The 21,948-nt window shown below is 46.0% G+C and overlaps 1 protein-coding gene and 1 long non-coding RNA gene across 2 annotated transcripts in view; both read right to left on the minus strand.

Moving 5' to 3' along the window:
* The window catches only part of LOC121562117 (C-type lectin domain family 12 member B-like), a 73,440-nt gene extending 57,539 nt beyond the window's left edge, over positions 1–15,901 (minus strand). The window contains exons 1-2 of the mRNA XM_045216536.1: positions 15,683–15,901; positions 15,437–15,538 (exon numbers count right to left, since the gene is read on the minus strand). Coding sequence (XP_045072471.1) covers positions 15,437–15,538; positions 15,683–15,818 — 238 coding nt within the window. The 5' untranslated portion in view covers positions 15,819–15,901. The remainder of the gene's footprint in view (positions 1–15,436; positions 15,539–15,682) is intronic.
* On the minus strand, positions 3,911–15,222 carry LOC123485553. The gene is made up of 3 exons (XR_006659048.1): positions 15,131–15,222; positions 14,869–15,011; positions 3,911–4,001 (listed from the first exon to the last, which is right to left on the minus strand). It is a non-coding gene; the product is annotated as an uncharacterized LOC123485553 (long non-coding RNA).
* Positions 15,902–21,948: the final 6,047 nt, after the last annotated feature.

Here is a 21,948-nt window from a genome sequence, read left to right on the forward strand (position 1 = left end):
AGCATCACTTTTAGATGAAAATGGGCCTGTGGGGATCCAAGGTAGAGCTGTGTACATTCTCATGCGTGTGTGTGTGTGTTTGTGTGTGTGTGTGTGTGTGTGTGTGTGTGTGTACCGTTCATGGAATGGTATCAAACACATCAAACACATGGAAACCACATGTTTGTCTCTGTTCCATGAAATCCATTCCAACCATTACAATGAGCCTGTCCTACTATAGCTCCTCCCACCGGCCGCCACTGATGTGCAGACATGAAGGTCTTTATGACTTTGTGGACATATGTAGTGCTCCCCCGATTGCTCAATTTGGCTGGGCTGCCAGCTCTAGGAAGACTCTTGGGGGTTCCAAACTTCTTCCATTTAAGAATGATGGAGGCCACTGTGTTCTTGGGGACCTTCAATGATGCAGAATGTTTTGCTACCCTTCCCCAGATCTGTGTCTCGACACAATCCTATTTCGGATTTCTATAGACAATTCCTTCGAGCTCACAGCTTAGTCTTTGCTCTGACATGAACTCTCAACTGTGGGACCTTATATAGACAGGTGTGTGCCTTTCCAAATCATGTCCAATAAGCTGAGTTTACCACCAGTGGACTCCGATCAAGTTGTAGATACATCTCAAGGATGATCAATGGAAACAGGATGCACCTGAGCTCAATTTCAAGTCTCATAGCAAAGGGTCTTACTACTTATGTAGATAAGGTATTTCTGTTTTTTATTTTTAATACATTTGCAAAGATTTCTAAAAACCTGTTTTTGCTTTGTCATTATGGGGTAATGTGTGTAGATTGATGAAACAAATATACTATTTAATAAATTTTAGAATAAGGCTGTAACATAACACAATGTGGAAAAAGTGAAGGGGTCTGAATACTTTCCAAATGCACTGAACATGTAAAAATAAATAATAAACATTTCCTGATCTTTCTTATATCTTTCAGATATAGGACAGACACTTCAGAACAAACTTCCTTTAAAATTTGAAATCAAAAAGCAAAATGATTATCGGTACGACCTTCTTAAAACAATTCCATATAGCTTAGTACTGGTGTGAGGAACATGGTGTTAACTCCCTCCAGCCATGCTTGTCCTCTAACTCTTCATTGGAGCGGGCTGAAAGAAAGAAAAGAGAAGCTCCTAGAATGCATCCCAAATGGCACCTTATTTATTATATAGTGCAGTCATTTGGACCAAAGCCTTATGTGCCCTGGTCAAAAGTAGTGCACTTTAAAGAGGGTAGGGTTCCATTTGGGACACATCCTCACTCAAAGAAAGCCATCCTCAGGGAGATGTTGAGAGTGACTTGTAGAACACACAGCAGCTAGCCTGTAGAATATTGATCTTCCATCTGCAGAGGAACACACACACATACAAAAACACACACACACACACACCTTACATTACTAACGCTGACAACTGAATCATGTGTAAATAAAAACTGAACTGACGTCTGTGCCCAGTGGGATGCTTTTATCAACTGAGACACACAGAATAATACTTTGACTACTTGAATAATTGTTCCTCTCTACTGAGAAGAAATCCTGGGAGGAGAGCAGACAGGACTGTCTGAAGAGAGGAGCAGCCCTGGTGATCATAAACCTGATAGAGAGAGAGAGAGAGAGAGAGAGAGAGAGAGAGAGAGAGAGAGAGAGAGAGAGAGAGAGAGAGAGAGAGAGAGAGAGAGAGAGAGAGAGAGGGGAGAGGGAGAGGGAGAGGGAGAGGGAGAGGGAGAGGGAGAGGGAGAGGGAGAGGGGGGAGAGAGAGAGAGAGAGAGAGAGAGAGAGAGAGAGAGAGAGAGAGGGGGAGAGAGAGGGAGAGTTATGGTGTAGAATTTGGCTGGTGGAACCAACTGAAAATATTTCCTCAATTCCTCCTTGCAACCTCTGTCCTCCCCTCCTTCTCAAAACACATTGGAGAACACAATCCTAGGGGAGGGACCTTGGACCTTCACCTCTAATAGGGCTGAGTGTGTGTGTGTGTGTGTGTGTGTGTGTGTGTGTGTGTGTGTGTGTGTGTGTGTGTGTGTGTGTGTGTGTGTGTGTGTGTGTGTGTGTGTGTGTCTGTGTGTATTTGTGTTACCTGAGTGCTGGTCTCCTGGTCCATTATTAGCAGCAGTGTCTGCTGTCTCTTCTCTCTTGGTGCTGGTCTCACCGTCTCTCAGTGTGTCTGCACTGATGTAGATATCCACAATCCTCTCCTCCATCTTACCTCTGTCAAACTTGACCTTGTTGTTCATATCTGGCTCAGCATAGATGACCTTTGACATCTTTAACAATGCCTGGGTCTTTCTTTGATGTAGCTCTATTATACGTTAAATCTCTGCTTCTAGTGATATCTCTGTCTCTGAGTCATCTGTGTTTCTCTGTCAGTGTGACTGCTGTAGGTGTTAACTCTAGGGAAGTATCAACAAAATGACATGGGTAGTTGTGGCTATGCTAATACAAAAAATAGAACAAGTTTACATACTTGTGCACGTACTTGTGTGCACGTGTGCAACCATTTTCTGTGGCACAATATAAAATCATTCCATGTCTCTACATGGTCATCTTGTCCAGAGTATATCTCAACACAGTCCTCCTGCCCAGGGAATGGGACTTGCTATTTGTGATGATGGACAGGACACTATCATACCAGGAAGATATAGATAATAGAGGGGAAGTGGAGAACAAAGTCTAGCTATTAACATATATTAAATATCATATGTAACAGCCCCAAGATAATTCAGGGAGTTTCCAGAACTCCTCCTTCCTTTCACCTTTCTGCTGATTTGGACCCTCTGTTTACTCCCAAATATACACCAACATGTTCAGGAGGTCCAGGACTACAAACCTGGGTCATTATAATGTCCATACAATAGACGTGACACTACAGACTGCTCCAAGTGGATATTGACTTAACCAGGGCTCTCCTCTCACTTGATGAACCTGATTGGTTGAGTAGTTTTTGAGTGACAGCTGGTTGAACCACTTCACTTCCCTCTTTCGGGACCCATATAGGGGAACAGCAGTCAAATATGAGCATTTAATATTGTGCTTATGTGTAACTTGACAACAAAGACTGACTGTCAAAGATGATTAAGAAACATCATTTAATACCCTTTGATATCTCTACTACACTAATTAATTGGTGATGCAGTCTACAACATTCCTTTACAGTCAAATGTACTAACTTCATGTTGTATCTGATGATGTGTGAAACATAACTGCTGGTACACAGGAAGCTACAAACAGGAAATAAGTAGGACTTTTATTAATATGATACTATAAACAAATGCAACAATAAGTGTGTTTGTAGGTTTGAGACAGCGAGAGAGAGAGAGAGAGAGAGAGAGAGAGAGAGAGAGAGAGAGAGAGAGAGAGAGAGAGAGTGAGAGAGTGTGAGAGAGAGAGAGAGGAAGTTGTGTGCAGTGTAGGCTACTGTATGTGTTACAGTATGTTGTCATTGTGATGTTAAACCACTATCTCACAAATCCAGTTGAGTTTGCTGCCAGTCATTCCATGCCTCACGAGGACTCCGATCTTTTTCTATGAGAGCACAGTCCTCCTCACCATATTCTGCATGGCCACCACCATTATCAGGCTGTTGTTGATACCAGTACCTAAAGGGTTAAAAACAGTCAGATATAATGGTTAATACCAGTACCTACAGGGTTAAAAACAGTCAGATATCATGGTAATGCCAGTACCTACAGGGTTAAAAACCGTCAGATATCATGGTTAGTACCAGTACCTACAGGGTTAAAAACAGTCAGATATCATGGTTAATACCAGTACCTACAGGGTTAAAAACAGTCAGATATATTTGCTGACTGCTATCAACAATTACAATAACCTGTATCGAAAAAGGTTGAATGAACTGAAAATTGGAGCCTTATTGACAGATTAGGTATCATATCTCACCCTATGGACAGTGATGTGCCGTCCACCCATTTCCAGGTCCCCTCATTAACAGAGTCAGTCAGTCCAATCCAGACTCTCTTCTTGAGGTTGATAAGAAATGTCTGTTGTTGAGAAAGATAAATATATATATACCTACAGTGAGGGAAAAAAGTATTTGATCCCCTGCTGATTTTGTACGTTTGCCCACTGACAAAGAAATGATCAGTCTATAATTTTATTGGTAGGTTTATTTGAACAGTGAGAGACAGAATAACAACAAAAAAATCCAGAAAAACGCATGTCAACAATGTTATAAATTGATTTGCATTTTAATGAGGGAAATAAGTATTTGACCCCCTCACAATCAGAAAGATTTCTGGCTCCCAGGTGTCTTTTATACAGGTAACGAGCTGAGATTAGGAGCACACTCTTAAAGGGAATGCTCCTAATCTCAGTTTGTTACCTGTGTAAAAGACACCTGTCCACAGAAGCAATCAATCAATCAGATTCCAAACTCTCCACCATGGCTAAGACCAAAGAGCTCTCCAATGATGTCAGGGACAAGATTCTAGACCTACACAAGGCTGGAATGGGCTACAAGAACATCGCTGATAGATTAATTATTAATGACTATTTATTACACCCTGAAACTGTGTATAATGTGTTAGAAATGTGTGAGTGTAGGACCAGTAAGCTACGTAAGCAATGTGAGTAAGAGTTAGACCAGACAACAATGGAGAACTGTCTAAACCAAGATAAAGGGGCCTCCCAATTTAGGGAGGATGCGATATCTGCACCTGGCCGAGCAAGGAGTGGGAAAAGATAAGAACAGTGATGGTCAGGAGAGCAGAGAAAAACATGAGCTGAGCCGAGGTGTGTGTGTGTTTACAAGATGTGTATAGTGGAAAAATACAGGCCGCCTAAGATAGTTTGTTAAATAATTCACATAACAGCTTGGTCCTTCTGAGCCGGACTCCAATACCCTGTTTCTGTCATTCCAGGTAACTCTGAAAACCGTCGACGGGCGAATGATACATTCGTAAATAGAAAGTCCTGCCCTTTGACATTAAGGGTTATAACAGGCCAGAGGACACCTGATTAATGACAGAGACTGTGACGGAATCCAAACCTACATTGAATCTCGGCTGCAAGGATAAGGTCAGTAGTCTTTATTCATTACTTGGTGAAATTGATTACATTGTGGGGATAAAATCCTCCGTAAAGTATGAGATAATTCTGGGGGACTAGTCAAGATTACATATACAGAAAGGGGTGATTCAAGGTTTTGTAGTGTGAAGCTGTTTTGTATTACTTGTTAAATTGACTTGTTATATAGAAGAGGTGGCTAAGGGATTTTTAACAGTACCAACCATGGGGGACAAATCCTCACAAGAGGTCCCAGAATTTACTGGGGACGAGAAATTCATGGAAATGCGAGACAAACGAAATGTGTATTATGGGCATATTTGGAGAAAGAAATATGGCTTTACTGGGCGACTTGATGTAATTAAACTGGAATCCATGATTAAACAAATGCATGTAAATTGTGGTACTGATCTAAAGAAACAGAAAAGAGAGAGCTTAGAAACAGCCAGGGTGTGGCTAGTAGAAGCTAGAAAGCGGGAAGAAGGCAGCAACAAAAGAGAAGTGAGTGAGAGGGAAAGAGAAGTGAAGGTTGAGGTCTCCGTGCCTCCCCCAGAGCAGAGGGCAGAAAGGTTACATCCAAACTTGGCAGACCAGGCATGGAGAGAAAATCCAGATGATGAATACGTAGGGAGGAGAAGGAGAGTGCAGGGGAATAATGTCGACCCCCCACCGGCCCCACCTCCCTATGAGGAAGAAGGGGCTGGAGGAGGAAGGGAAGATGAAGGTGAGGAAGAGCCAGAGGTAGAGGAGTACAGGACAAGGGCAGAGAAAGTCAGACAGGAGGCTAAAAGGGAGAAAGAGAAAAGGAAAAAGCTAGAGAGGCACAGGGCTGAGGCCAAGAGAAAGGGGAATGATGAGTCGGAAGGGGAAGAATCAGATGGGGCTGGCAGTGGTAAGGGTAAAATGGAGCAATCCTATCCCTTAATAGCCCTGCCAAACCCCAGAGCAGGAGAAGACAACCAGCCTGATACATTACAAGTATACAGAGCATGGACCCAGAGAGATGTAGTGAGAGCAGTGGAAGGGATACCCCACCCCAAGACGGGGGTACACCAGTTCAGAAGAGATATGGAAGGGCTGACCGCCAGCTTTAAGCTGAATACAGGGGAACTAGAGAGGGCAGTCAGACAGATAGTGTTAAAAGACTGGGCAGCAGTGAGAGGGAACTGGGTTCGCGGAGACGGGAATGCGTAGGTCCTAGAGTGGGCAGAAGGAGGGGCTTATGGAGATAAGTTGGCACAACTCTGTGATAATCTAAGAGAATATTATCACAGACATGCCGACTTCTCCAAGGTCCATGAGTGTAAACAGGGAGACAGTGAGACTATTAGTCAATACCTAGAGAGACTGAGAGATGTGTTCAATGCAAACAGTGGGCTAATAGATCCAGGACCAGGGGCACCAGAGGGTCCGTATCACCAACAGTTAAAGATTGCCTTCCTAAGTGGAATGAGGCCAGAAATCTCTCAAACAATAAAAAAGACCCTAATTGGCTGGGGGACGGCTACCTTAGCTGAGGTTAAACGTTATGCAATCCATCATGAACAGAATGTAAAGGAACGAAACAAGAGAAAGGAAGTGAAGGGAGCTGAGTACCTAGTGGCAGTCCCAGGGGAGATGGGAGGCAGGAGAGACTGGAAGAACCTAGGAGAGAAGAGAGGCAACGGTAATAGTGGAGACAGGAGTGAATGGAAGTGTTTCAATTGTGACAAATCTGGACATTTTGCTAGAGAATGTGAGGAACCGTGTTATCACTGTGGAAGGAAAGGGCACCAGTCAAGAGACTGTAAGAAGAAGGGGAAGAGAGGAAAAGGAGGAAAGTATAATCCAGGCAGAGGAGGAAGAGACAGGGGGAGAAAGCCAGAATCAGAGGAAGAAGAGGAGGCATGACTAGAGTGGGAGGAAGAGAGAAATCAGGAGAAGCAGGAGAGAGAACTGGAGGTGTTTGATCTGTCTCTTGTAGATTTGGCATTACAACAGGAACAGAAACCATACCTAACATTGACAGTAATGGGTAAAAAGATAACATTTCTCTGTGATACTGGGGCAGACCGAACCTGTATTTGTAAAGATAATGCACCAGAGGGAATTGACATTTATGGAGAAAAAATTATAGTGCGATCAGCCTCTGGTCATAAAGGTATTGAACAGCTGTCTGCACCAGTAACACTGAAACATGTAAAGACAGGGAGTGAAGCTACTCTGCATGTACTGATTTCAGTACAGTGTCCTGTTAATCTATTGGGAAGAGATGCGATGACGCAGTTAAACATAGAAGTAAGACCGACAGTGAGGGGAATGCAGGCTCATGTGATAAAGGATAATATGGTTGTAAGTGGTGAAGGGGAACCATGTTATTGGTATAGCCAGGACCTGTTGAGGGGAGGTAACTCAGACATACCAAATACCTTAGTAGACTTGACTAAAACCCTAGTACCTGACTCACCTAAAATGACTGAGGATGACTTACATTGTACTCTGTGGTATAATACACACTCTGTCCCTAGTAAAGAATATGAGGAAGCTCTGTTTAAAACCACAGAAAGGACAATAGGCTTGAAATGGTTTCTTTATGATGACACCCATGCAGCAGCAGCAGTCAAATTGGGGCCACAGAGTCAGCAATTCTATAGAGAGAGATGGAGCCCACATGTCTGGGTCAAAACACTTCTCTGGTTCCAGTCAGCTGTCAAAAGAGGAAGTTTCGATAGACAGAGATCTACTTATAGAGAGCTACAGTAGGGCCCCAATTAAGGAAGTTCACAGATGGGTAAAGCAAGGCGCAGTAAATAAGGAGGGAATATGGGTCAAAGATAGCTTACCAATTCTCCCGAAATCACTGTTTAGATATGCTGCAATATTGACACACGGGCAGAGCCATGTGTCAACCGGAGGGATGGTAGAGCAGATTAGACAACACTTTGTTGCATATGGGATTACAAATTATTTAAAAAACTTTTGTTCAAGATGTGTTATCTGTGCTCAAAGTAATCACCAGGGCAGACAAAGGGCACCTCTAGGTGAGTACCCTCCGGCTAAGTACCCCTTTCAACAATTAGAAATGGACTTTATAGAGCTGACCAGGAGTGAGGGAAAGAAGTGGTGTTTGACTATAATAGACAAATACACTAAATGGGTAGAAGCTTTCCCTACCTCCTCGGCAGATGCTATAACAGTAGCATAAGCAATATGCCAGGATATAATACCAAGGTTCGGCCTTCCAGAAACTATTTTTTCTGATAATGGATCCCATTTTTCTAATCAAGTAATATATAATATTGGACAGAAGTTACAAATAAACATGAAGAAGCATTGTTCGTATAGCCCGAAATCGGCTGGACTTATCGAACGCATGAATCAGACAATTAAGGCTAGATTACGAAAAACTCACATGAGCACAGGAAGGAATTGGGTACAACGTCTGCCAATCGTACTAATGACTATCAGAATAACGCCAGATAAGAATGGATTGTCCCCCTTTGAGAAAGTGTTTGGAAGACCTTACAGGATGCCGCAGTTGGCAGGGCCAGAACAGGCAGACATAGAAGTAGAAGACACGTTGGCACAACACATGAGAAGACTGTTCATTAACCAAACACGTATGTCAAAGATTTTGTGCCCCACAGGAGAACTAAAGGAGAAGGTAACCCACTCCATCCAACCAGGTGACTGGGTGTGGATCCAATCCTTGAAGAAGAAAGACTGGAAGCAGCCCCGTTGGGAAGGTCCATATCAGGTCCTGTTGGTGACGTTCTTCGCTGTAAGAATTGCGTAAAGATCCACCTGGGTGCATGTCACACACTGTAAAAAGGTAAACCCAGCTACACCTGACGAACAAACACAGAGTTAGGAGAAAGAACCGATCACCACTAGGGCTCGGGGGTTGGCTCCTTAACGAAGATTCCCTTACCCTGTCTGATCATCCCTGTGTGAGTTCGATAGAAGGTAAAGCAATGGGTTGGCCTCTGGCATCTGACATGTTCTCAGGGCGAGGGTGGGGATTCACAGGTCTCCTGACGGCAGGTAGCTGTCTGATTGTGGGGGCCATATTCCTAACACACTCAAACCCTCCTGATCCGCCAGAAGTAGTAGTTAACCTAACACACGTTGATAAAATATTACCTGAGCACAGTCTACGAAGGCATAGGAGACAGCTAGACGTAGGGAAAGGGGAAGTACTAGGGACTGTAGGGAAGGACATCACCTTTGAGGTCTTTGCGGACCAGTTGGGAAGTTGGGGACTACTGGCTGGTAGTATCATAAAGGATGGGAGATATATATGTATGTCACCATGTACATCCTGGGACCATGTAGTTGCTCATACCGAGCGAGGGGGATATGTCAATCTCCATACACAGTTTAAGGACAGGTGGAGTATTGTGAAAGTAGGGAATTACCAGAAATGGCAGTGCGACCCATATAAGGGTAGGTACTGTCTGAAAGTCCGAATTACGCTAAAACAGGTAAAGGCTACGGATGAGGGAATGTGGTACATAGGATTTGACCGCAAATGTTGTGGAGACCCATTAGTGGCTTTCTGGGTAGTAATCAACCCAGCAGATGTTACAGACCTGACAAGTGAGATATCCTCTTCAACTGGGGCACCCTATAGAGTAAACCTCTCTGAGGGAGGTAGTGAGACCGGGGCCGTGGTGAAGATAGTGCAAACTATAGACCTGAAGGAAGTAGTACAGGTGGAGACGGGGTATAGGGATCCTAACCTGTGGTTGGAATGGATTCAGTATACGGTAAGAACTATGTCTAAAGAGGACTGTTATGCCTGTGGGACAGCCAAACCAAGGTTAACAACTGCTCCGTTCCCCTTGACGGGCTTTAACTCTCCGTCAGGTTTATCTTGCATGATTAAATTGTTCAAGCCACCTGGGAATGTGGTGAAGGAGTCTTGTAGTAACTTGCACTATCTGTATCCCCCGATAACAAAGTCACCCCGACCTAGGTTACCTCCGTTTGAAGTCTCAGGGGAGTCTTACAATTGTTTCTCTAGGACTGATAAAATAGGATACAGGGTAGGGCATCTTAGCTCCTGCTCCCACACAGAGAATGTCACAACTAAAGAGACCATGACTAATCTCTCCTCTTTGTTGCAGCCAAAGGATTTTAGGACCCAAAACCAGGCCCGTGCTGACATCTGGTGGTTGTGTGGTGATGACAGACTGTGGCCTCACCTACATACTAATTGGACAGGAACCTGTGCGCTAGCTCAGCTGGTAATGCCCTTCACTCTCATCAAACAATCAAACGTGTCAGAGACTGGTGAGTTGTCACGTAGAAAGCGAGACCTCCTCCCGGGATCCTTTGATGAAAGGATATACAGTGGGGAAAAAAAGTATTTAGTCAGCCACTATTTGTGCAAGTTCTCCCACTTAAAAAGATGAGAGAGGCCTGTAATTTCATCATAGGTACATGTCAACTATGAAAGACAAATTGAGAAAAAAAATCCATAAAATCACATTGTAGGATTTTTAATGAATTTATTTGCAAATTATTGTGGAAAATAAGTATTTGGTCACCTACAAACAAGCAAGATTTCTGGCTCTCACAGACCTGTAACTTCTTCTTTAAGAGGCTCCTCTGTCCTCCACTCGTTACCTGTATTAATGGCATCTGTTTGAACTTGTTATCAGTATAAAAGACACCTGTCCACAACCTCAAACAGTCACACTCCAAACTCTACTATGGCCAAGACCAAAGAGCTGACAAAGGACACCAGAAACAAAATTGTAGACCTGCACCAGGCTGGGAAGACTGAATCTGCAATAGGTAAGCAGCTTGGTTTGAAGAAATCAACTGTGGGAGCAATTATTAGGAAATGGAAGACATACAAGACCACTGATAATCTCCCTCGATCTGGGGCTCCACGCAAGATCTCACCCCGTAGGGTCAAAATGATCACAAGAACGGTGAGCAAAAATCCCAGAACCACACGGGGGGGACCTAGTGAATGACCTGCAGAGAGCTGGGACCAAAGTAACAAAGCCTACCATCAGTAACACACTACGCCGCCAGGGACTCAAATCCTGCAGTGCAAGACGTGTCCGTCTGCTTAAGCCAGTACATGTCCAGGCCTGTCTGAAGTTTGCTAGAGTGCATTTGGATGATCCAGAAGAGGATTGGGAGAATGTCATATGGTCAGATGAAACCAAAATAGAACTTTTTGGTAAAAACTCAACTCGTCGTGTTTGGAGGACAAAGAATGCTGAGTTGCATCCAAATAACACCATACCTACTGTGAAGTATGGGGGTGGAAACATCATGCTTTGGGGCTGTTTTACTGCAAAGGGACCAGGACGACTGATCCGTGTAAAGGAACGAATGAATGGGGCCATGTATCGTGAGATTTTGAGTGAAAACCTCCTTCCATCAGCAAGGGCATTGAAGATGAAATGTGGCTGGGTCTTTCAGCATGACAATGATCCCAAACACACCGCCCGGGCAATGAAGGAGTGGCTTCGTAAGAAGCATTTCAAGGTCCTGGTCTCAACCCCATAGAAAATCTTTGGAGGGAGTTGAAAGTCTGTGTTGCCCAGCGACAGCCCCAAAACATCACTGCTCTAGAGGAGATCTGCATGGAGGAATGGGCCAAAATACCAGCAACAGTGTGTGAAAACCTTGTGAAGACTTACAGAAAACGTTTGACCTGTGTCATTGCCAACAAATGGTATATAACAAAGTATTGAGAAACTTTTGTTATTGACCAAATACTTATTTTCCACCATAATTTGCAAATATGTTCATAAAAAATCCTACAATGTGATTTTCTGGAAAAAAAAATCTCATTTTGTCTGTCATAGTTGACGTGTACCTATGATGAAAATTACAGGCCTCTCTCATCTTTTTAAGTGGGAGAACTTGCACAATTGGTGGCTGACTAAATACTTTTTTTCCCCACTGTATATTGATGGGATAGGAGTACCTCGAGGGGTTCCAGAAGAATTCAAAGCTAGGAATCAGATCGCAGCTGGGTTTGAATCAAGTCTTTTCTGGTGGTCAACAATTAATAAAAACGTAGATTGGATAAATTATATTTACTATAAACAGCAAAAGATTTATAAACCACACTCGTGATGCAATAAAGGGATTGGCTGAGCAGACAGCAGCAACTAGCTTAATGGCATGGCAGAATAGAATAGCTTTAGATATGCTTTTGGCTGAGCGGGGCGGAGTTTGTGTTCTGTTTGGATCTATGTGCTGTACTTTCATCCCCAACAATACAGCACCGGACGGGTCCGTGACCAAAGCGCTTCAGGGACTCACCACGCTGGCGAACGAACTGGCTGAGAACTCTGGTATTGATAGCTCCCTAAACGGTTGGTTTGATAACATATTTGGTAAATGGAAAACTATTGTTGTAACTATTCTGGGTGCAGCTATAGCTTCTGTGGGTATGCTTGTTCTTTGTGGATGTTGTCTTATTCCCTGTGTCCGAGGGTTGGTGAGCAAGGCGATGGAGAAGGCAGTTTACCAACAGATGGTGAGATACGGCCCAATCCCGGACTCCGACCTAAGGAATGAAGGATATGACCTACCAGGCTTGGTGGAGGATGACGACGATTCAGAGAGTTTGAGACTGGATGAAACTTTTCTTAGTTCTAATGTGTGAAGGTTGCAGTGAAATTCTAACGAAGAGCTGTGATTGGATGTTAACCTAGAACTACAAATCTCTAGTTTAAAAGTTATTGTAATGACTTTTGTGTATTAAAGTCTCGTTTTAAGTATGATGTACTAATTAATCAATATTGCAGGATGTGATGAAGCAAATGTTCTTCACTATAGGCTTAGACTGTTGTTTCCAGATAGTGGGTAAACAGGTTAGGTACCATTGCTAAATAGTAACATGACTCTTTTAATCATGGGGTAACCCCTGATGAACCTGTATTGAATGAGACACTTTTTAATGTTTTTATATGCAAACCAAATTATATACTTCAATTTGTGTGATTTATTTCTATAACAACATATATTTTGTATGTGCGTAATATTTAGTCAAAGGGTGGATTGATAGATTAATTATTAATGACTAATTATTACACCCTGAAACTGTGTATAATGTGTTAGAAATGTGTGAGTAAGCTACCATTGAGCTACTATTTAGCAATGTGAGTAAGAGTTAGACCAGACAACAATGGAGAACTGTCTAAACCAAGATAAAGGGGCCTCCCAATTTAGGGAGGATGCGATATCTGCACCTGGCCGAGCAAGGAGTGGGAAAAGATAAGAACAGTGACAGGATTTTTAGTATGACTTATGTGTATAAAAGGATTGTACCACCATTTTGTTTCAGAATTCTCAATGAATAAATATCTCTGACTATGCAGACCGGGACTCTGGCCGTTACTTAAATCCCAAAAGACTTACAACCTTTTGGGAGACGCACAGAGACACTAAAATAGTTTGTTAAATAATTCACATAACAATCGCCAAGCATCTTGGTGAGAAAGTGACAACAGTTGGTGTGATTATTCGCAAATGGAAGAACCACAAAAGAACTGTCAATCTCTATCGGCCTGGGGCTCCATGCAAGATCTCACCTCGTGGAGTTGCAATGATCATGAGAACGGTGAGGAATCAGCCCAGAACTACACGAGAGGATCTTGTCAATGATCTCAAGGCAGCTGGGACCATAGTCACCAAGAAAACAATTGGTAACACACTACGCCGTAAAGGACTGAAATCCTGCAGCGCCCGCAAGGTCCCCCTGCTCAAGAAAGCACATATACAGGCCCGTCTGAAGTTTGCCAATGAACATCTGAATGATTCAGAAGAGAACTGGGTGAAAGTGTTGTGGTCAGATGAGACCAAAATGGAGCTCTTTGGCATCAACTCAACTCGCTGTGTTTGGAGGAGGAGGAATGCTGCCTATGACCCCAAGAACACCATCCCCACCGTCAAACATTGAGGTGGAAATATTATGCTTTGGGGGTGTTTTTCTGCTAAGGGGACAGGACAACTTCACCGCATCAAAGGGACGATGGACGGGGCCATGTACCGTCAAATCTTGGGTGAGAACCTCCTTCCCTCAGCCAGGGCATTGAAAATGGTTCGTGGATGGGTATTCCAGCATGACAATGACCCAAAACACACAGCCAAGGCAACAAAGGAGTGGCTCAAGAAGAAGCACAATAAGCCCTGGAGTGGCCTAGCCAGTCTCCAGACCTTAATCCCATTGAAAATCTGTGGAGGGAGATGAAGGTTTGAGTTTTCAAACGTCAGCCTCGAAACCTTAATGACTTGGAGAAGATCTGCAAAGAGGAGTGGGACAAAATCCCTCCTGAGATGTGTGCAAACCTGGTGGCCAACTACAACAAACGTCTGACCTCTGTGATTGCCAACAAGGGTTTTGCCACCAAGTACTAAGTCATGTTTTGCAGAGGGGTCAAATACTTATTTCCCTCATTAAAATGCAAATCAATTTATAACATTTTTGACATGCGTTTTTCTGGATTATTTTGTTGTTATTCTGTCTCTCACTGTTCAAATAAACCTACCATTAAAAATTATAGACTGATCATTTCTTTGTCAGTGGGCAAACATACAAAATCAACACGGGATCAAATACTTTTTTCCCTCACCGTATACGTTTGATCATATCTACCCCCTGCACACTCATATCCTCTCTCTCTCTCTCTCTCTCTCTCTCTCTCTCTCTCTCTCTCTCTCTCTCTCACTCACTCACTCACTCACCACTCACTCACTCACTCACCACCACTCACTCACCACTCACTCACTCACCACTCTCTCTCACTCTCTCTCTCTCTCTCTCTCTCTCTCTCTCTCTCTCTCTCTCTCTCTCTCTCTCTCTCTCTCTCTCTCTCTCTCTCTCACCTGTTCCTTTTCACTGTTTATGATCACCAGGTCTGCTCCTCTCTCCAGACAGTCCTCTCTGCTCTCCTTCCAGGCTTTAGTCTCAGTAGACAGGAAGTACCAACTGGATTCAAACTTCTGCCAGCCTTCAGGACAGGTTTGTTCTACAAGATGAAAACATGAATTCCCTTCAATTTATCACACTAAACACTTAATGAAAGAATACAGACACACTATAAAGTGTGTGGGATTAATGATAATGTATTACTGTAGGTTTACTCACTGAGATTGGTAAGCCTCCTGTTAAGAATCTCTCTCTCAGTCTGTAGCTGGTCTGTTTCTTCAGTCAGGTTGTTGTAACTGGTCTGTAGCTGGTCTCTCTCTGCAGTCAGAAGGCTGTAACTGGTCTGTAGCTGGTCTCTCTCTTCAGTCAGGGTGGTGTAGCTGGATTCTCTCAGTTGAGTCATGATGACCAATGACTCCATCAGTAAAAGGTAAAAGTTAATCAAACATGTAACTACCACACCATTGATGATTAAGTATGATTATGTCGTCTTCTTAAGTCTCATTGACAACATTCTAAACTTACAGTAGACAGACAGGCCTATGATCCCAGCCAGTAGGAGAACACACAGCAGCCCCAGAGACACTGCAGCAACTCCAGAGGGTCTCTTCCACCACTGAACATGAACTGAATCACAAATTATTCAAGTAAGAACTTTGGAAATATGTTTTAACGCATCATCCAGGATTGGGACAAATAAAGCTATAGTACTACAGGATAATCTCACCTGTAATGTGTGTGTGTAATGTGTGTGTGTGTGTGCAATCTTACCTGAAGCAACATCTCTTGGACTGGGCTTGAAGGCTCTTAAGTTGCCATATAATTGGTCATCAATGTCCGTGTTCTTCATTGCATTAGGTTCTCCGTCTTCAAATCTGTCTGAGTTTTCATAGACTCCCTCTGACATCTTAACACACTTGTGGTCAAATACAGTAACTTCTACTTCTAACCTCAACTCTAATGTATATCTGTACCTGTCTTCTCCCTGGACTGTCCTGCGTCTGTGTGACTTATGGTTGTGAAATTCTTTATCAGTCAACCACAGTGAATGGGGAAACTGTCAAATGAACACAACACTGGCCAATACGTGACTTGCACCAGCCTTAGTTTCTAATCTAAACATGGTTGTTTCCCATCCGTTTTAAACGATTCAAGATATAATTGATCATCTATTTTAGCAGATGCAAAATTGGACCCTCTGAATTTGCACATAGATCTTAGAGCATTACTGAGGCTTTGACATCTGTGACCGGCCATCGATGGCCATATAGGGACCTTTTTTTCTATGTATGCTGTCTGTGTGTGACATCAGTGTGAGGAGTTATTCAGAGGTGGTGGGGGAAATATATATCTGCATTTTTATCGGACATTAAAATTGGGAACTTTACATGTGTATGTGTGTGTGTGTGTGTGTGTGTGTGTGTGTGTGCCTGCGTGTGGCGTGCAGTGTGAGTGTCCTCTCAGTACTGTTCTGCCCTCTGTCTGTGTCCAACTGCAGGTCACACTGTTTTCAGTATCTAATCACATTCAGGCTGATAGACCTTGTTAAATGACATTGTTGCTGTTTTATTAATATGTCCATTTGTTATTCTTGTAAGTAAAAAAGCGATATATGTTAATAATTTAATATGAGAACATGTTTAACATGTTTATTTAAAGAAATAACATTTTACGTTACGTGTACATACTCTCCTCTAAATCTTAATTTAGCAACATTATAACTACTAGCCATCATCACTTAACCATTCAGTATGACCATCAACATGATAACTACTAGACATCATCACTTAAGCATTCAGCATGACCATCAACATTATAACTACTAGACATCATCACTTAAGCATTCAGCATGACCATCAACATTATAACTACTAGACATCATCACTTAAGCATTCAGCATGACCATCAACATTATAACTACTAGACATCATCACTTAAGCATTCAGCATGACTGTCACGGTTTCGGCCGAGGCGGCCCCTCCTCTTTGTTCGGGCAGGTTTCGGCGGTCGTCGTCTCCGGAGTACTAGCTGCCACCGCTCTATGTTTCTTGTTTGATTGGTTTTGTCTGTTTGTCACACCTGTTTTGTGTTATGTCTCAATTAGCACCCTATTTAGTTTCCTTGTTGTTAGTTAGGTGTTGTGTGTAATTGTTCCATGTCGTGTTGCTGCGCTACATGTATTTTGGTGCGCTATTGTGTGCTTTCCTCCTTGTTTGTTGTTTAGGAGTGGATTACGCACTTGTTTACTGAGCCCGTTTGTTTACGCCTGTGCGCGCTTTTCTCGCCTCCAGGCTGGTTGTGGATATTCATTGTGAATTCTACTAAAGTATTTTTGTTGGACTTTACTTCTGCCTCCTGCGCCTGATTCCACACCACACCTACCATAGCAACCCTTGACAGAATTACACACCATATATGGAATCAGCAGGAGCACCCACCGACATCATGGAGGAGCGTCTTCGCGGTCAAGAGGATCGTATCAACCAGATCGGACACGCCTTGGACCGCGTAATGAACACCCTCCATCGATGGGAAACCAGCGGGGTACCCACACCCCCACTATCGCACCATCACCAGCCCGCCCGTCCAACTACCGGAACCCAGTGGGATTCGGCTCTCGCTCCCGAGGGCGTACGACGGCACCGCTGCCGGGTGTCAGGGGTTCCTATTACAAGTGGAACTCTACCTTGCCACCATACACCCGGCGCCCTCGGGATACGAGAGCGTTTCCGCCCTCATCTCCTGTCTCACCGGCAAGGCGTTGGAGTGGGCCAACGCCGAATGGAGGGGAATAGACGCCGCCACAGTCACCTATGCGGAGTTCTCCCGCCGCTTCCGTGCTGTCTTCGACCATCCACCAGAAGGGAAGGCGGCGGGGGGAGCGTCTATTCCACCTCCGACAGGGGATGAGGAGCGCTCAAGAGTTTGCGCTGAAGTTCCGGACTCTAGCGGCCGATGCAGGGTGGAAATGAGAGGGCCCTCATAGACCACTTTAGATGTAGCCTTCGGGAGGACGTCCGCAGAGAGTTAGCGTGCAGGGATACTACACTAACATTTGACCAGCTGGTGGACATGGCCATTCGGCTGGACACCCTGCTCGCGACCCGCGGACGTCCCAGGTGGGGGCCTCCCATTCCACCCTCCAGCGCCTCCGAGCAGAGCCCGATGGATCTTGGAGGTGCTGGCGCTAGAGGGAAGAGAGGAAGGAACCCGAGGGGGGCAGTCTCCTGCACCAACTGTGGCCGCGGAGGGCACACCGCGGCTAGGTGCTGGGGAGGGTCCCCTGGTGAGGGAGATGGCAGGTCAAACATTGGAGAGTCCTCCCAGGTGAGTAGGCGCCCTACTTACCCAGAGCTTTCTGTCGTACACATTACATTACCTGTTTGTTTCCCACAGGTTGCACCTCGTTCCCAGCATAAGGCGCTAGTCGATTCAGGCGCAGCTGGGAATTTTGTAGATCGTAATTTCTGTGTTAAGTTAGGGATTCCCCTCCTTCCAGTCGATAAACCCTTCCCTGTACATGCCTTAGATAGTCGTCCGTTAGGATCTGGGTTAATTAGGGAGGTCACGGCGCCACTTAGGATGATGACGCAGGGGGGTCATGAGGAGACGATTCAACTCTATCTGATCGACTCTCCTGCGTATCCGGTGGTACTGGGGCTTCCCTGGTTGATTACCCATGATCCTACGATTTCGTGGCGAGAGAAGGCTCTTAAAGGGTGGTCTGCTCAGTGTGAGGGGCTATGTCTGGGTGTTTCCGTAGGGGCGACCTCGGTGGAGAGCCTGAACCAGATGCCAGCACTGCACATTCCGCCTGAGTATGAGGATTTGGCACTCGTGTTTAGTAAGACCAGAGCGGCAAGGTTGCCACCTCATAGACAGGGGGATTGTGCGATAGACCTCCAGACAGGAGCTGCGCTCCCGCGGAGCCGTGTGTATCCTTTGTCACAGGAGGAGAAAAGGGCAATGGAGACTTACATTGCCGAGTCTCTGAGACAGGGATAAATACGGCCCTCCACTTCTCCCGCGTCCTCAAGCTTCTTTTTTGTGAAGAAAAAGGATGGAGGTTTGCGTCCGTGTATTGATTACCGCGGTCTCAATCAGGTGACTGTGAAATATAGTTATCCACTCCCGCTGATTGCGACCATGACGGAGTCATTACACGGGGCACGGTTTTTCACAAAATTGGACCTCAGGAGCGCATATAACTTGGTGCGCATTAGGGAGGGCGATGAGTGGAAGACAGCATTTAGTACTACCTCCGGCCATTACGAGTATCTCGTCATGCCATATGGGTTAATGAATGCTCCATCAGTCTTCCAATCGTTTGTAGATGAGATTTTCCGGGACATGCAGGCGCAGGGAGTAGTGGTGTACATAGATGATATTCTTGTGTACAGTTCTACTCGGGCCGAGCATGTAGCCCTGGTGCGCAGGGTATTGAGGAGACTGTTGGAGCATGACCTGTATGTCAAAGCCGAGAAATGTCTGTTCTTTCAGGAGTCAGTCTCCTTTTTGGGTTACCAGTTGTCTGCGTCAGGGGTGAGAATGGAGGTGGACCGAGTGTCCGCCGTGCGTAATTGGCAAACCCCAACTACGGTTAAAGAGGTGCAGCGGTTCTTGGGTTTTGCGAATTACTACCGAAGGTTTATCCGGGGGTTTTGGACAGGTGGCAGCTCCCATAACGTCTCTTCTTAAGGGGGGTCCGGTGCGCTTGCAGTGGTCGGCTGAGGCGGACAGGGCCTTTGGGAGACTGAAGGACCTGTTTACCTCGGCTCCGGTGCTGGCGCACCCGGATCCCACTTTACCCTTCCAAGTAGAGGTGGACGCGTCTGAGGCCGGTATCGGGGCAGTTCTTTCTCAACGGTCCGGCACACCACCTAAGCTCCGCCCCTGTGCTTTTTATTCTAAGAAGCTCAGTCCGGCGGAGCGGAACTATGACGTAGGGGACAGGGAGCTGTTAGCCGTAGTACAGGCCCTAAAGGTGTGGAGGCATTGGCTTGAGGGGGCTCAGCACCCTTTCCTCATTCTGACCGACCATCGTAACCTGGAATACATTCGGGCAGCTAGGAGACTGAATCCTCGCCAGGCTCGATGGACTATGTTTCTCGCCCGGTTTGTGTTCAAGATCACTTACATCCCTGGGTCCCAGAACGGGAAGGCAGATGCCCTGTCCCGGCGGTATGACGCGGAGGAGAGGTGCGTGGAGCACATTCCCATACTATAGGAGTCTTGTCTTTGTGGCACCGGTGGTGTGGGAGGTCGATGCTGAGATCGAGCGGGCATTACGCACCGACCCTAGCCCTCCACAGTGTCCGGTGGGTCGGACGTACGTCCCGCTCGAGGTCCGGGATCGGCTGATTTATTGGGCTCACACGTCCCCCTCCTCTGGACATCCAGGTATTGGCCGGACAGTGCACTGCCTTAGTACGAAGTACTGGTGGCCAACGTTAGCCAGGGATGTGAGGGTTTATGTCTCCTCCTGCTCAGTGTGTGCCCAGTGTAAGGCGCCCAGACATTTGCCCAGGGGTAAATTACAACCCCTGCCCGTTCCACAACGACCCTGGTCTCACCTCTCGGTGGATTTTGTTACCGACCTTCCCTCCTCACAAGGGAATACCACCATCCTGGTCGTTGTGGATCGGTTCTCGAAGGCCTGTCGTCTCCTTCCCATGCCGGGTCTTCCTACTGCCCTACAGACCGCTGAGGCTCTATTTACTCACGTCTTCCGGCATTACGGGGTACCCGAGGATATAGTGTCCGATCGAGGCCCCCAGTTTACCTCCAGGGTCTGGAGAGCCTTTATGGAACGGTTGGGGGTCTCGGTGAGCCTTACCTCGGGTTACCACCCGGAGAGTAATGGGCAGGTCGAACGAGTCAACCAGGATGTGGGTAGGTTTCTGAGGTCATATTGTCAGGGCCGGCCGGAGGAGTGGGCGAGATATGTGCCCTGGGCCGAGATGGCTCAGAACTCTCTCCGCCACTCCTCCACGAGACTAACCCCTTTCCAGTGTGTGTTAGGGTACCAGCCGGTTCTGGCACCTTGGCATGAGAGCCAGATCGAGGCCCCTGCTGTGGATGAGTGGGTGCGGCGCTCGGAGGAGATGTGGAACGCTGCACACGTCCATCTGCAGCGAGCCATCCGTCGACAGAAGACGAGCGCCGACCTACACCGCAGTGAGGGGCCAGTGTACGCACCTGGAGATCGAGTCTGGCTCTCAACCAGAAACCTGCCCCTCCGCCTGCCCTGCCGGAAGCTGGGTCGGCGGTTTGTGGGGCCTTTTAAAGTCCTGAGGACATTGAACGAGGTGTGTTACAGGTTACAACTGCCCATTGATTACAAGAATATTAACCCCTCGTTCCATGTGTCTCTCCTCAGGCCGGTGGTAGCTGGTCCACTCCAGGACTTTGAGATTGAGGAGACTCCTCCGCCCCCGTTGGACATCGAGGGGGCTCCGGCGTACACTGTTCGGACCATCCTGGATTCGAGACGCCGGATGGGGGGTCTCCAATATCTCGTGGAGTGGGAGGGGTACGGTCCGGAGGAGCGGTGCTGGGTGCCAAGGAGGGACATTCTGGATCCGTCCCTGCTGACCGAATTCCATCGTGGTCATCCTTCGCGCCCTTCTCCGCGTCCTCCGGGTCGTCCCTGAGGCCGGGGGCGGCGCACGGCTGGAGCCGCGCGTCAAGGGGGGGGTACTGTCACGGTTTCGGCCGAGGCGGCCCCTCCTCCTTGTTCGGGCAGGTTTCGGCGGTCGTCGTCTCCGGAGTACTAGCTGCCACCGCTCTATGTTTCTTGTTTGATTGGTTTTGTCTGTTTGTCACACCTGTTTTGTGTTATGTCTCAATTAGCACCCTATTTAGTTTCCTTGTTGTTAGTTAGGTGTTGTGTGTAATTGTTCCATGTCGTGTTGCTGCGCTACATGTATTTTGGTGCGCTATTGTGTGCTTTCCTCCTTGTTTGTTGTTTAGGAGTAGATTACGCACTTGTTTACTGCGCCCGTTTGTTTACGCCTGTGCGCGCTTTTCTCGCCTCC

The sequence above is a fragment of the Coregonus clupeaformis genome, unplaced genomic scaffold, assembly GCF_020615455.1.
Source record: "Coregonus clupeaformis isolate EN_2021a unplaced genomic scaffold, ASM2061545v1 scaf0735, whole genome shotgun sequence".
NCBI lineage: Eukaryota > Metazoa > Chordata > Actinopteri > Salmoniformes > Salmonidae > Coregonus > Coregonus clupeaformis.